The 12,020-nt window shown below is 50.2% G+C and overlaps 1 protein-coding gene across 4 annotated transcripts in view; it reads left to right on the top strand.

Annotated features, from left to right (window-relative positions):
* Positions 1–12,020, top strand: part of KCNAB2 (potassium voltage-gated channel subfamily A regulatory beta subunit 2) — a 110,876-nt gene that overhangs the window by 56,719 nt on the left and 42,137 nt on the right. The window contains exon 1 of one of the 4 annotated variants that reach the window (XM_014586607.2): positions 4,437–4,678. The exons of the other annotated variants lie outside the window; for them this stretch is intronic. Coding sequence (XP_014442093.1) covers positions 4,461–4,678 — 218 coding nt within the window. The 5' untranslated portion in view covers positions 4,437–4,460. Of the gene's footprint in view, positions 1–4,436; positions 4,679–12,020 lie in introns of those variants that run through there. 4 annotated transcript variants of the gene reach the window in all.

Here is a 12,020-nt window from a genome sequence, read left to right as displayed (position 1 = left end):
ATTCCCGTGAACCCCCCCGGCCCCCCCCCCCCCAGTCTACAAGAATAGATCTGCTGAAGGCAGGCCTCAGCACAAGCTGCATAATTAGCCTCGGCTATTGAGAAAGGGGCTGATGTTTTGAGACTAGGGTGGTGGGGGAGTCAGAGCGTGGAGAAGCTCACTCGGGAAGGTAGCTGCAACTCAGAGGCTGGGATTTACTGTGCTTTTGAACTCAAGAGAGTAGGGGTGTGTGTGAGGGGCAGGGGGAGGTGTGCTCAAGGTGGGAGCCCCAACCACAAGCTCGCCTTCCCTCCTCCCTACAATGTCTTACCTAGGGCCCCTCTTCCAAGGACCTGACCCTGCTAGAGTGACCTTTGGAAATAAGCCTGGGCTAGAGACCCAGCCTGTGGAAACCAGGGAAGCCAGCCTTTGTCCTCTGCCCCCGACGGTCCAGGCGGTGCTGGTGACTGACAGAACCCCCCACCACCACCTTCTGCCCGTGCCTGTCCTTCCTCCACAGCAGCCCTCCCAGCTCTTTCTCAGAGTCACACCCCATCTAGGACCCTAGGAAGCCCCAGCTATGCCTGGCCCTCGCATCCATCCATACCTCATGGCACCGGGACTCTGCTCCTCACCCTTCCATGCTGTGTCAGAAGCCACCACGCTCACCTGTGCCCCACTTCTCTGCCCACGAGTCCCTGGCCCAAACCCTGCCCGTGAACCGTAGGACAGGCCCCCCTCCATGCCACTGGGCTCCTCCCCACAGGCCTGTTCCCAGAGTTATAAGGAAACCTTACAAGCAGGGAAAGGCACTCTCCCCATTTCCACCCAGAGAGGAGCAGCCTCTAAGTCCCGGCCATGCAGCCAAGGAGGTCACCAGGGCCCGTTCTTTCCTGCTCTCTCCCTCTCTCACCTGGATATCCAAACACAGCCCTCCACCCCGCTCACGGGTGAGCATATTCTCTGTGAGAAGGAAGTAATTGTTACCAACTCTTTGATGCTAGTAAACGGTGTCTGTTTGGTTTCTATATGGCTCGCTCATCTCATTCAAGCCTGAGGTCACGTATCCCCTCCCAGAGAAGTCCGCCCTGCCTCCCAGCCCCGACTGTGTATTTTCTCTCCACAGCACTTATCCACTTACTGTAACCGGTGTTACATCCCACGCCTCCCCCCGGCTGTCACCAGCCCCTGCCCAGTTGTCTGATAGCTCATCTCATGCAGCCTGCAGCAGCCTGGTGCAATAGGCTGTGCTCACCCCACTTCACAGACATGGAGACCAAGGCTCAGAGAGGCCAGGTGCCTGCAAGTGGCCACAGTCAGGGCTGCTCCTGTCCAGAGCCTGGGCACTTAGCCACACTGCCCACCCACCTCTGGGGCCTTGGCTATCTCTCCAGGGCTAAACCAGACCCCATTTGCTTTTTGTGACTAATGTCTTGAAAGCTAATGGCTATTGATCTTGGCCTGGCTGAATCTGGCTAGGAACATGTGCATCTTGTTGAGAAGAGCCCTGTGTGGTTGTAGCCTGCTCAGCTGCCTTCTTTCTGAACACAGGCCCCAGTGAGGGCTGGCCTCCACTCACCTACACAGGGCAGGCAGCCAGCCATGCACACGTCCAAAGAAGTTGCCTCAGGGCACCCTGCACATGAAGGGAGGGGCATGACCAGCCAGCATGCCAGGAGAGGGGAGCTGCCTTGGTTGTCTGTGGTTCAGGCTCCCAAGAGGAGCCTCTCTCTCAAGCCTGGACCCCTTTACTGCCTCCAGAGTAATCCTGGAAGATAGGACTTTTCATGCCAGGGGCACTCAGCCTGCTTTAGGGCCCTGAGGTCCTGTGCCCGCCAATGGATCTGACCATGATAAATATAGTTCCTAGGGTGGGAACCCCAACTCCACCCACAAGACGGGTTCAACCTGCAAAGAACAGCTGGGCCTGAGCCAGGGAGCTAGCTAGCCCCAGCCACGACTGCTAGGGCTCTACACGGAAATACGGAAATGCTGATGTGCGACCCCCAGCTGCCTTCGAAGCCCTGACCTTGATTACTGTTGACACATACCTGAGCCCCTGCTGTGTGCACTATGGGTACTGCTGGGGACACTGAACAGGCAGCAGTGAAAGCAGACTGAGAATGAGGAGCCCCTGCCATCTTCGGGGGTAAACACAACAGGCCACACAATTAGAAAAGAATCCACAAACTCAAGGATATAAGTGCCATGGGGAAAACCACAGCAGGAGAGAGTCCTGGGGGTGGGGTAGAGGGCCTGATGAGAAATGTAGGACACCCCAGGACCCAGACTCAGCAAAGGTTTTGGCTGTGAATGGCCCAACCAGCAGGGAGGGCACCATCCAGCCCTGCCCAGGGTGGCGGGCCTGGGGCCTGTGTGGGCACTGCTGCCCTCTCTCCTTGCTGGGCTCCCCAGGATCTCCTTGTCTGTTGGCCTCCCTTCAGCTTCTCTCTGAGCCTCCCTTCCCCCTCAGTTGCATATTTCTGGTCCCAGCTCTGAGCCAAGCCCCATGCTGGACAGGAACTGGACAGACATAAATGAGAGTCCCAACAAGTAAGAGGCAAGACACACAGACAGATACTTGCAGGAAAGCCCCTGTGGAAGAGCAGCTATAGGGTCCTGGAGGAGGCCTCTCCCTGGCACACACTTCAGCAGAGCAGTTCAAGGTCAGCCAGGCTGGTCTCTCCTTCTCGAAGGGCCCCAGCCCTTATAGGGCCTTCCTCTGGCCCCTGGAGAAGCAGAGCAGGCCAATCCCATAGAGCTCACCTGAGGAAGTACAAGCCCCCCAAGAGCCATGCCAGAGCCTCTGCCACTGCCTCAGCTCCTGTGATAGCCCTCCAGCTCCTTCCCAAGACTTGGTTTCTCTTGGGGCAGAAGGGGAGGACAGTGCTAGTTCCTTCCTAGCTCCCAGGACTGGCCTCCAGGATCCCACTCTGCAGCTGACCCCACTGAAATGGTGACTTCCTGTGTGGGCCTTCTTTCCCTGGTGATGACACTGGGCCACTGTGTAGGCAGCTTGGGCCAGGGCAGAGGGCTTTGTCCCTGGGTTACAGACCTCTCCTGTCCCTGGCCTGCCACTATGTCTCTGTTGCCCAGATCCCATGGCATGTGGATGCCCAGCCCAGAGGCCACTCTTTTTTTGTGTATGTGAATTTGTACTGGAGATAGCATTCTGCACACATGCTTTCTCTCCTTATGTTTTTTGTCTTTTTAATTGCCACTATCTCTTAGGGTTCATCACATGTTAATCCATGTCAAGACACCACATCCATGACAGCTACACAAATTCCCACTCTATGAATAGATTATTATTTATATAATGAGTTTCCCCTCAATAGATACTTATGTTGTCTTTGGTACTCAAGAATACATATTCAGGGACCAGCAGTTGGAGTAATGGCTATGTCACTGGACTCCCATGTGGTCGACCATGGTTCGAGTCCCAGAGCCAGTGGCTTAGACTCATGCCGGGTGCATGTGCATGCGTGCCCAAAATCCTGAGAGGATAATGGAGAAGAGGGGATTGTGGCATGGCCATTCCCCCTGGGGGGTGATTTCTCGCTTTCTGTCTCTCTGTCTCTCTCTATTTAAAAAAGAAAATAGGGGGAGAAAAGAATACATATTCATCATTCATCATTCAGGATAGCTATTTAGCATTGGCTTTTAACATGAAAGTGTTGAAATTTCTCTATTCCAACTAAGCCTATTTCCCCAGACCTCCCTCATTGTCTCTCCCTTAAATGCATTCTGCTCAGGCTTTTCATTGCAACAATGCTAGAATTGTCACATCCTTAGTTATCCTAGAACAGGGACTTCTGCAGGTTCAATGGCGCTTTCACCAAATTGAGAATGCACTGCGCAGAAAGCATTTCCCTTTACGGGATTGCGAACAAATAGAGCCTTCCTGGGATGGGGCTCCTGGCATGTGGGGCAAGGTGCTACCCTGGCATAATCACACTAAAGTTTGCTTCATTCAGCAACAGATGTGCCTTGCTGCTTGCCCAGGACAGCTCTTTACCCAGTTTTACCTGTGAACTACTTCAAGAGAGTGCCATACCATGGTACCTAGGCCACCCTGGACAGCAACCTTGCTCTTCAGCATTTGGGCACTCAGGATCCACATGCTCTCTGTGCTCCCACTTTCACCCGGACCACATTGGAGTGCAGCTCTCTGCCTGGAATGCGGCTTTGCCTGTGCTTGTCTTGTGGGGGCAGGGGGCACAATTTAGCTAGAGTTCCCAGCAAGCACTGCTGTGAGGACTGAGAATCTCATTTCAAGGGTGGGGGGGGGTTACATCCAAAGGCCAGAGCCCCTGCCTGGCACCAAACCGCCTTGCAGGTGACTTTTGTTGGAGGTTTCACTGCAGCCATCCCTGCTCCAGGGCTGTGCCAAGGCACTGGGGGTGTTGATGTACTCTCTAACCCATCACCACTCGGCCTTTTCCGTCTGGACAGTGGCATCTCCCTGGCCAGGCAGCACCATGTTGTCCATGACGTACAGCGAGAGTCTGCGAAGCGTGAGCAGCAGGTGCCACTCTGACTGGGCCCTGCACCCTGTCCGCCAGACGGACACGCTGGAGCTACAGCGGCTACGGGAGGTGCGGGCAGCCGCCCAGGCCAGGAACATGGAGAGCTTCCTCCGCATGCACGGCCTCTCCCTGGACGGCTGCACCGCCCGGCGCACAGGCATGAAGTATCGGTAAGGGCTGGGCTCAGGGCAGGGGTGGGAAGTCACGGCACAAGGAAGGAGCCCTGGAGGCACATGCTCCAACAGCAAGGGATACAGCCACAGATGCATTGAAAGCAATGTTCTTGTTTTTGTGTCTTGAAAATTCCAACCACAGGGACCAGCAGTGAGCGTAATGGCTATGTCGCTCAACTCCCATGTAGTCAACTGCGGTTTGAATCCTAGATCCGGAGGCTTAAACTCACGCCGGGCGGGCACGCGTGCATGCCCAAGATCCTGAGAGGAGAAAGGAGGAGAAGGGATTGTGGCATGGCCACCCCCCCACCCCCGAGGGTGATTTCTCACTTTCTGTCTCTCTGTCTCTCTCTGTCTTTCTGGCGAGCACACACGCCCTGTAGCAAAACCCTCTCAAAAAAAAAAAATTCCAACCACAGGGGCCAGCAGATGGCACGGTGGTTAAGGGTACTGTATTCCCATATGACTGACCCCAGTTCGAGTCCCGGACCTGGAGGCTCTCTCTCTCTCTCTCTCCCCCCCCTTCTCGTTCTATCCCTCTCTGGTCAAATTTAAAGTAAATAGATAAAGTTAAAATAAAAATAAATCTTTAAAAGAAATTCCCACTACATAAACATGTATAAAGGAAAAAAATGAAGATCTGCCATATTCCGGTCTATCCAAAGTTAAACACTGTGTAGAGTTTGGTATATTCTCCATGGAAAAAGAATGTGGTTTCCTGGGGGGAAAACACACCTCTGTAGAAGAGGTAAATGTGCAGTCTCGTTAGTTTTTTGCAACTTTATTGGGACAAATTAGTTATTAGGAGTTAGCTAAACATGAATTCATAAAAATGCCTCAATTTGCCATTTCTAACAAATCCATTCTGGCAACAAACAGGTTGGGTTCTAGAGGCAGAAATATTTTTCCTCATTTATGTCCCTAAACTGGGTTGTCCCAAGCCCCCATGGCTTGGTGGTTAAGGCAACTAGATCCCATGCTGCTGACTGTATGGTTTGAGTCCTGGATCAGCAGCTTGTAAAACACACTGGGAGCATGTGCATGTATGCCCAAAATCTCAAAAGGATAGAGAGACAGAGGAGAAATTATTGCAGTGTGACCATGCCCATGGTGGTATCTTTATCATTTTCCCTCTGTCCCTCTTTGTCTTGGGCAAGTGCATGCACTCTCTTGTAATTTTTTTAAAAAGAGAGAGATGGGGCCAGCAGGTGGTGTGGTGGTTAAGGCACTAGACTCCCACATGGTCAACCACAGTTCAAGTCCTGGACCTGACAGCTTGCTTTCTTACGTTCTCGCTCTCTCTCTCTCTCCTCCCCACATGCCCTGTAGCAATTTTTTAAACAATAAATAAAATTAAATAAATAGGGCCAACAGGTGGTGTAATGGTTAAAGCACTAGACTTTCATGTAGTTGACTGTGGTTCAAATCCTGAACTTGGTGACTTGAAATTCATGCTGGGTGTATGTGCCTGTGTGTGGACCCAAAATCTCAAGAAAATGGAGGAGAAGGGATTGTGGCATGCAGGGGGAGGGGGGGTAATCTCTCACTTTCTATCTGTCTCTCTTGTGAATACATGTGCCCTATAGCAAAAATCTCTTTCCAAAATACTACTACTAATAATTAAGTAAATAATTATTTTTAAAAAGAGAAAGAAAGAAATCAGGATGTCCTGGTGGGAAGTGGTTTTTTGCAGGTGGCCTGTGAATTGCTTGCAGTGAGCTGTAACTGTGATAGCAAAGATTATGAATGAAATGTCTGGTGTGTTCACGTGATGATAGGCATGTAGGTAGAAATGGTATAAATGTCCTCAGAGCCTCAAAAACACATTCTGTTTCGCTCATGTGTGTTTGATCAGCACCTGGGACAGCGCTCCAGCAAGACAACTTGGTCCTCTGAAAGCCTAAGAAATGACCAAAGAGCTGGCTGGTGGTTTGTTTATGAATCCCTGTAGGTTGCAAGTATGCAGGCTTACTTCCTGTGCTCTTGTTGGAGCCAGTTGGCTGAAGGAGACCCTCCCTACCCAGTACATATAGGTTTATAGAATAACCAACAAATCATTTTTAGTATAAATATGTCTGGAGCAACATTTGGGCTGTACTTACACTGAAAAAGTGACTCATTGCTTGTCTGAATTTCACATGTCACTGAGCATCTTGTATTTTCCCTAAATCTTTGCCTTCTACCCAACACCCATCTCAGGCATTATCTAATTGCTCTCTGGAGAGAAAACGGAGGCCAGGATTGTTCCTTTAAAATTTTCTTCTATGGGCAACGTGTTTGGTTCTTCAGCTCATTATTTAAACATGTAGTGTAATTTACACTTCTTCCATGAGTCCATTAGATGGCAGAACTTTTAAAGCTTTGTATTCTAAATCCAGCTGGAAGGGCAGGACAAAGGGTCAGCTAGTTTGGCCACCACTGAACTTAATTCTGATGGAAATTTCTCAAGAGAAAGGATGATTTTTGGCTTTGTCTGTTGGTATTTTGTCTAGTCCTTGATACCTTCCATTATACATCAAATGTTTTTTTAGAGTCCACTTGGCACCAGGTGCTAGTCTGGATCCCAGAGATGCTGCATGAGTAAGACCAATGAGGTCCCCACCCTCGCAGCAGCTACATCCCGGTAGGGCAGGCAGAGAGAAAGCATGCACACACGTAAGCAAGGCCAAACACTGGCTGCTGCCCCAGCGTATACAGTAGGGTGATAGGATGGATACTGACATGGCAGGAGGTTGGTCTGAGAAAATGACATGGAGCTGAGGCTAGAACCTTCAGAGAGAGGGACATTTGAAGATATGGGGAAGAACCTTCCAGGTTGGAGCAGATGAGTGAAGACCAGAAGGCTAGGGTGAAGAAAGCAGAAGGCAGGGGCCTGGCAGGTGGCGTGGTGGTTAAGGGTGCTAGACTCCCACATGGCCGACTGCGGTTTGAGTCCCAGACCTTATGACATGCTTTCTCACTTTCCTTCTCTCTCTCTCTCTCTCTCTCTCTCTCTCTCACTGTCCCAAATTAAAATAAATAAATAAAGTTAAACAAAAAAATTTTTTTTAAAAAATAGCAGAAGACAGTAGGTGATGAGGTACAGATGGGCTAGGCTCGTGCTCCAAACTCTGGGAAGATCTCAGCTCCCTTTGGTACAGATTGGATTTGTGGTAGAGGGTATAATGGGCTGAATCACATCCCCCCAAATTTCACATCCACTTTGAACCTCAGAATGTGACCTTTTTTGGAAACAAGATCTTGGCAGACAAAATTAGTAAAGGTGAAGTCATCATGGATTAGAGTAGACCCCAAATCCAATGGCCGGTATCCTTATAACACGAGCACGTGGTAATGGAAACAGAGGGAAGTGATGCATCCACAATCCAAGGAGCACCAAGGATCCCCAGGAGTGATCAGAAGTTACAAGAGGCAAGAAAATGTTCTTCATCAGAGCCTTTGAAGAGCACGCAGCCATGCCAACATCTGGGTTTTGGACTTCCTGCCTCCAGACTGTGAGAGAATAAATTTCTCTTGTTTTAAGCCACTCAGTTTTGTCGAATGCTGTTATGGCAGCCCCAGGGAACTAACACAAGATACAGGGAACATTTCTTTTATTTGCCTACTGCTCCAAAGAAAATATCCATGCCTTATCTGAGATTCTGCTAGAATAACTGTTGGATGAAATGCCCTAGGAAAACTTGCTTCCCAAGGAGTAGAAAGGATGAGAAAACAACTCTCATCTTCAGCAGTCGATGGGCCAGTGGCTGTCACTCTGAGGGGCCCTTGCTCTATCTGGCCCGTTTCATCTTGCTGCACCCAGGCGAGGGGTGTGGTGGCTACCCCATGACTCATGCCCCAGTTATTAAAGATTCCAGATAAATGCCTTTTTATGATTGACTCTTCTCCGTTGGTGACTAGGCTGTGACTCAGTTAAACTTGTTCTTAAATATTAATATAAAAAAGATAATGCCTCGAGATAAGTGCTGCTCAGTATGGCAAGGAGACAGCTGTGCTCCAGGCCTGGACGTTCTATCAGCTGAACTAAACCCGCAGCTGGCAGGGGAGAATGCTTTCTTGTTAACCCCCCTTTTTTTAAAACTGTCTTCAACTCTTACTGCAAAGTAAGGGGGCGGGTTGAATTTTTTAATTCACGCGGTCTCTATGTAAGCTTGAGGAGCAGGTAAGAGGAGACAGTCTAGCCCTCTTTCCCACCTCCACCTAGCTATAGTAGGGGAGGGTCCAGAGACAGGCCAGCCAGCATTTGTGGCCTGGGCCCACTCTGTACCAGCCAGACACCAGCCCTCAGTTCCATGTGTTTCTCCCTGGCTCACCATGGTATTGGGATTGAATCCAAACTCCCTGCGAGGTCCTGCGTGGCCCTCGCCTGCCTCCCTGATTGCACTCAGACCCGTCTCCCTCGCGTTCATGATAACCCAGCAGCAAGCTTCTCCTTCTGTATCTCCATCATCATTCCATCTGCAGCGTCCTCGCCCTCTCTGTTCCCTCTGCCCTGATCTTCCCAAGCTTGGCCCCTTCCCATCCTTCATATCTCTCAGCTCAGTCTCTGGAGAGAATGTCCTAGGCACACAGCACTGTCCTAGTACCCGAACAGGGCATTCTCAAATCCATCCTCTGGTCTTGCCATTCTCTTCACACCTCCCACTGTCTGTTGTCTGGTTTCGGGCCCGTCTGCACTAGATTGAGAACAGAGCCTTTGTCTGTTCCCAACACCCAGAACATTCCAAGCCTCTATAAATATAGGCTGGATGGTGTTGAGTGATCTCAGTTTTAATCTACTTCCCAAAATATTCCCTGGTAGCAAGTATCAAACTCCTGCTGCTTTGTGGACAGTGGGAAGACAGGACCAGGAGCTTTGAGTCTCTCTGCAAGGAGCCCAGGCAGGCCTGAGCAATGACCCCTGCTCATGAACTTTCTGGCAGGGCAGGAGTCCTGATTGTCTGCATTTTCTGACTGTGGATCCTGGACTCCTACCATGAGCTAGGAAGACTCACTAAGAAGTATTTAACTGGTTGCCAAGTTCATTGAACAAACTACAGTTGCTCATTTATACAAAGGCAATCATTTCTAGCCAGGCCAGCCAGGGAAGGCTTCCTGGAAGAGCTGGGAATCCAGTGTGGGAAGAAAATGCAGGCAAGAGGGCACTATGGGTGGAAGAGCAACAAGACAAAAATAGCTTAACCTGTCTACGGGGCTAAGTGACAAGTCCACCTTGGGAAAGTCCTGTGTTACTTCCCTAGGGCTGCTGTAACCAGAAGGGGGACAGAAACAACAGAAATTTTGGACCAGAAGATGATGTAATGGTTATGTCACTGGACTCCCACATGGTCAACTGCAGTTCAAGTCCCAGACCTGGAGGCTTAAAACTCACACCAGGTGCATGTGCATACATGCCCAAAATCCCGAGAAGAATGGAGGAGAAGGGATTGCAGCATGGCCATCCCCCTGGGGTTTGATATCTTCACTTTCTGTCTCTCTGTCTCTCTCTCTGTCCCTCCAGCAAGCACAAACACCCTACAGCCAAAATCTCTAGAAAAAAAGAAAAGAAAGAAAAAGAAACTCATTCTCTCATAGTTCTGGAGAGCAGAAGTCCAAACTCTAGGTGTCAGCTGGGCTAAGCTCACTCCGAAGGCTCCAGGGGAAAATCCTTCCTTACTTCTTCCAGCTTTAGGTACTCACCAGCCATTCTTGGCTTCCCTTGGCTTGTAGATGCCACATCCCTCCAGTCTCTGCCCCTGTCTTCACGTGGCCATTTTCCTTCTGATTGTATTCATCTTGAAAGTTTTGAAATCTCTCTCCTTATAAGGATGGGAGTCATTGGATTAGAGCCCACCCTAATACAAAACAAGCCCATCTTAACTTGATCACACCCACCTGCAAAAACTCTTATTTTCAATTAAGGTCATATTCACAGGCACCAGGAGTTAGGGCCTCAATGTGCCTTTTGCAGAATACATGTCAGCCCACCACAGTCCTCAAGGGCTGACTGAGCACCTTGAGTCTGCAGAGGCATCACTGAGTATCCTAAGAGGAACCTGGCCCCCTACCAGCCACCTGTGTGACCTTAGACAGGTCACCTGGCCTCTCTATGTCTATTTCCTCATCTAAAAGTAGAGCCTATGGTCACTACCTGAGGGTTAAATAAGGAAATGACATAACTCCAGGCATGGCTCCCCAGAAAAGGGGCCTTTCAGCCATCCCATAGCTTTCCAAGTATCCAATCCCTACCACTGCCCCTCAGTCTTGGAATCTCATCGGCGCACAGTCCAACCTGAAGATGCAGCTCAACACTGGGTGGTCAAGGAGCAGATGTATCAGGAAGGGGCAAGAAAGAGGGAGGGATGTGACAAGACCGGTCAGTCATTCTGGAAGAGCTGCCAAACCAGAAGCAGGGGCTGGGAGGAAGCTGGCTGGCCGGCTCAGGGGCTTCCCATGGAGGGCCCACCCAGGCCCAGCTGTCACCTGTGCATGGCCATAGTTGTGCTGGACTGCTCCTGCTGACCACAGATGCCATATTGGAGCCTTGGTGACCATCTTGGGCTCAGAGACAGCCATTCCTCTGAGGAGGTCCCCAGACCTCTCCAGCTCCATCTTCCCTGCCTAAAGAGATATAATGGCCCCTCTGTTCCCTGCAAGGCTGCTGTGTCAGGAGGTAGGAGAGAGTGCAGAGATCCCTAACACATGTCGGATAATTGCTTTATTTCTCATTCACAATTGAGCTTGGTGCTTCTCACGTTGGCCTGGCCTCAGGGGTCACGGGCCTTCCCTGTTAGCATATTCCCAGGCCCCTGCCTGGAGATGTGCGGGATCTGCCCTAACAGGACCCTCTGATCAGACAAGAATAGGGAACGCCATCGCCATGTTGGTGCCATGGCCGTTGTTGTTGATCTTCTTGCACCTCAAGAGGTATCAACAACAACAGAAACCCACGGGGCTCCCATCCACCTTTTCTGCTTAGCCATCCTTTACTGGTATAGCATATTTGTCCTGATTCCCCAGGAGAGTTCTGAGTTCAAATATGCATTCCCAGGCCAGCAAGTAGCATGGTGATTAAGGTGCTGGACTCCCACATGGCCAACTACAGTTTAAGTCGCAGACCCAGCAGTTTGAAACATGCTGGGCACATGTGTGTGTATGCCCGAAATCCCAGGAAGAGGAGAATAAAAGAGAAGGGATTGTGGCATGACCATCCCTCCTGGAGGTGATTTCTCATTTTCTCTGTCACTGTTAATCTCTTTCTGTCTCTGTGGCGAGCACACATGCCTTATGGCAAAAACCTTTAAAAAAAAAAAAAAAAAAAAAAAAAAAAGTGGTGTCCGGGACACAAAATAAGGCAAAG

The sequence above is a fragment of the Tupaia chinensis genome, unplaced genomic scaffold (genome assembly GCF_000334495.1).
Source record: "Tupaia chinensis unplaced genomic scaffold, TupChi_1.0 Scaffold000146_1, whole genome shotgun sequence".
Lineage (NCBI taxonomy): Eukaryota > Metazoa > Chordata > Mammalia > Scandentia > Tupaiidae > Tupaia > Tupaia belangeri.
This window is presented reverse-complemented; position numbering and strand designations above follow the sequence as displayed.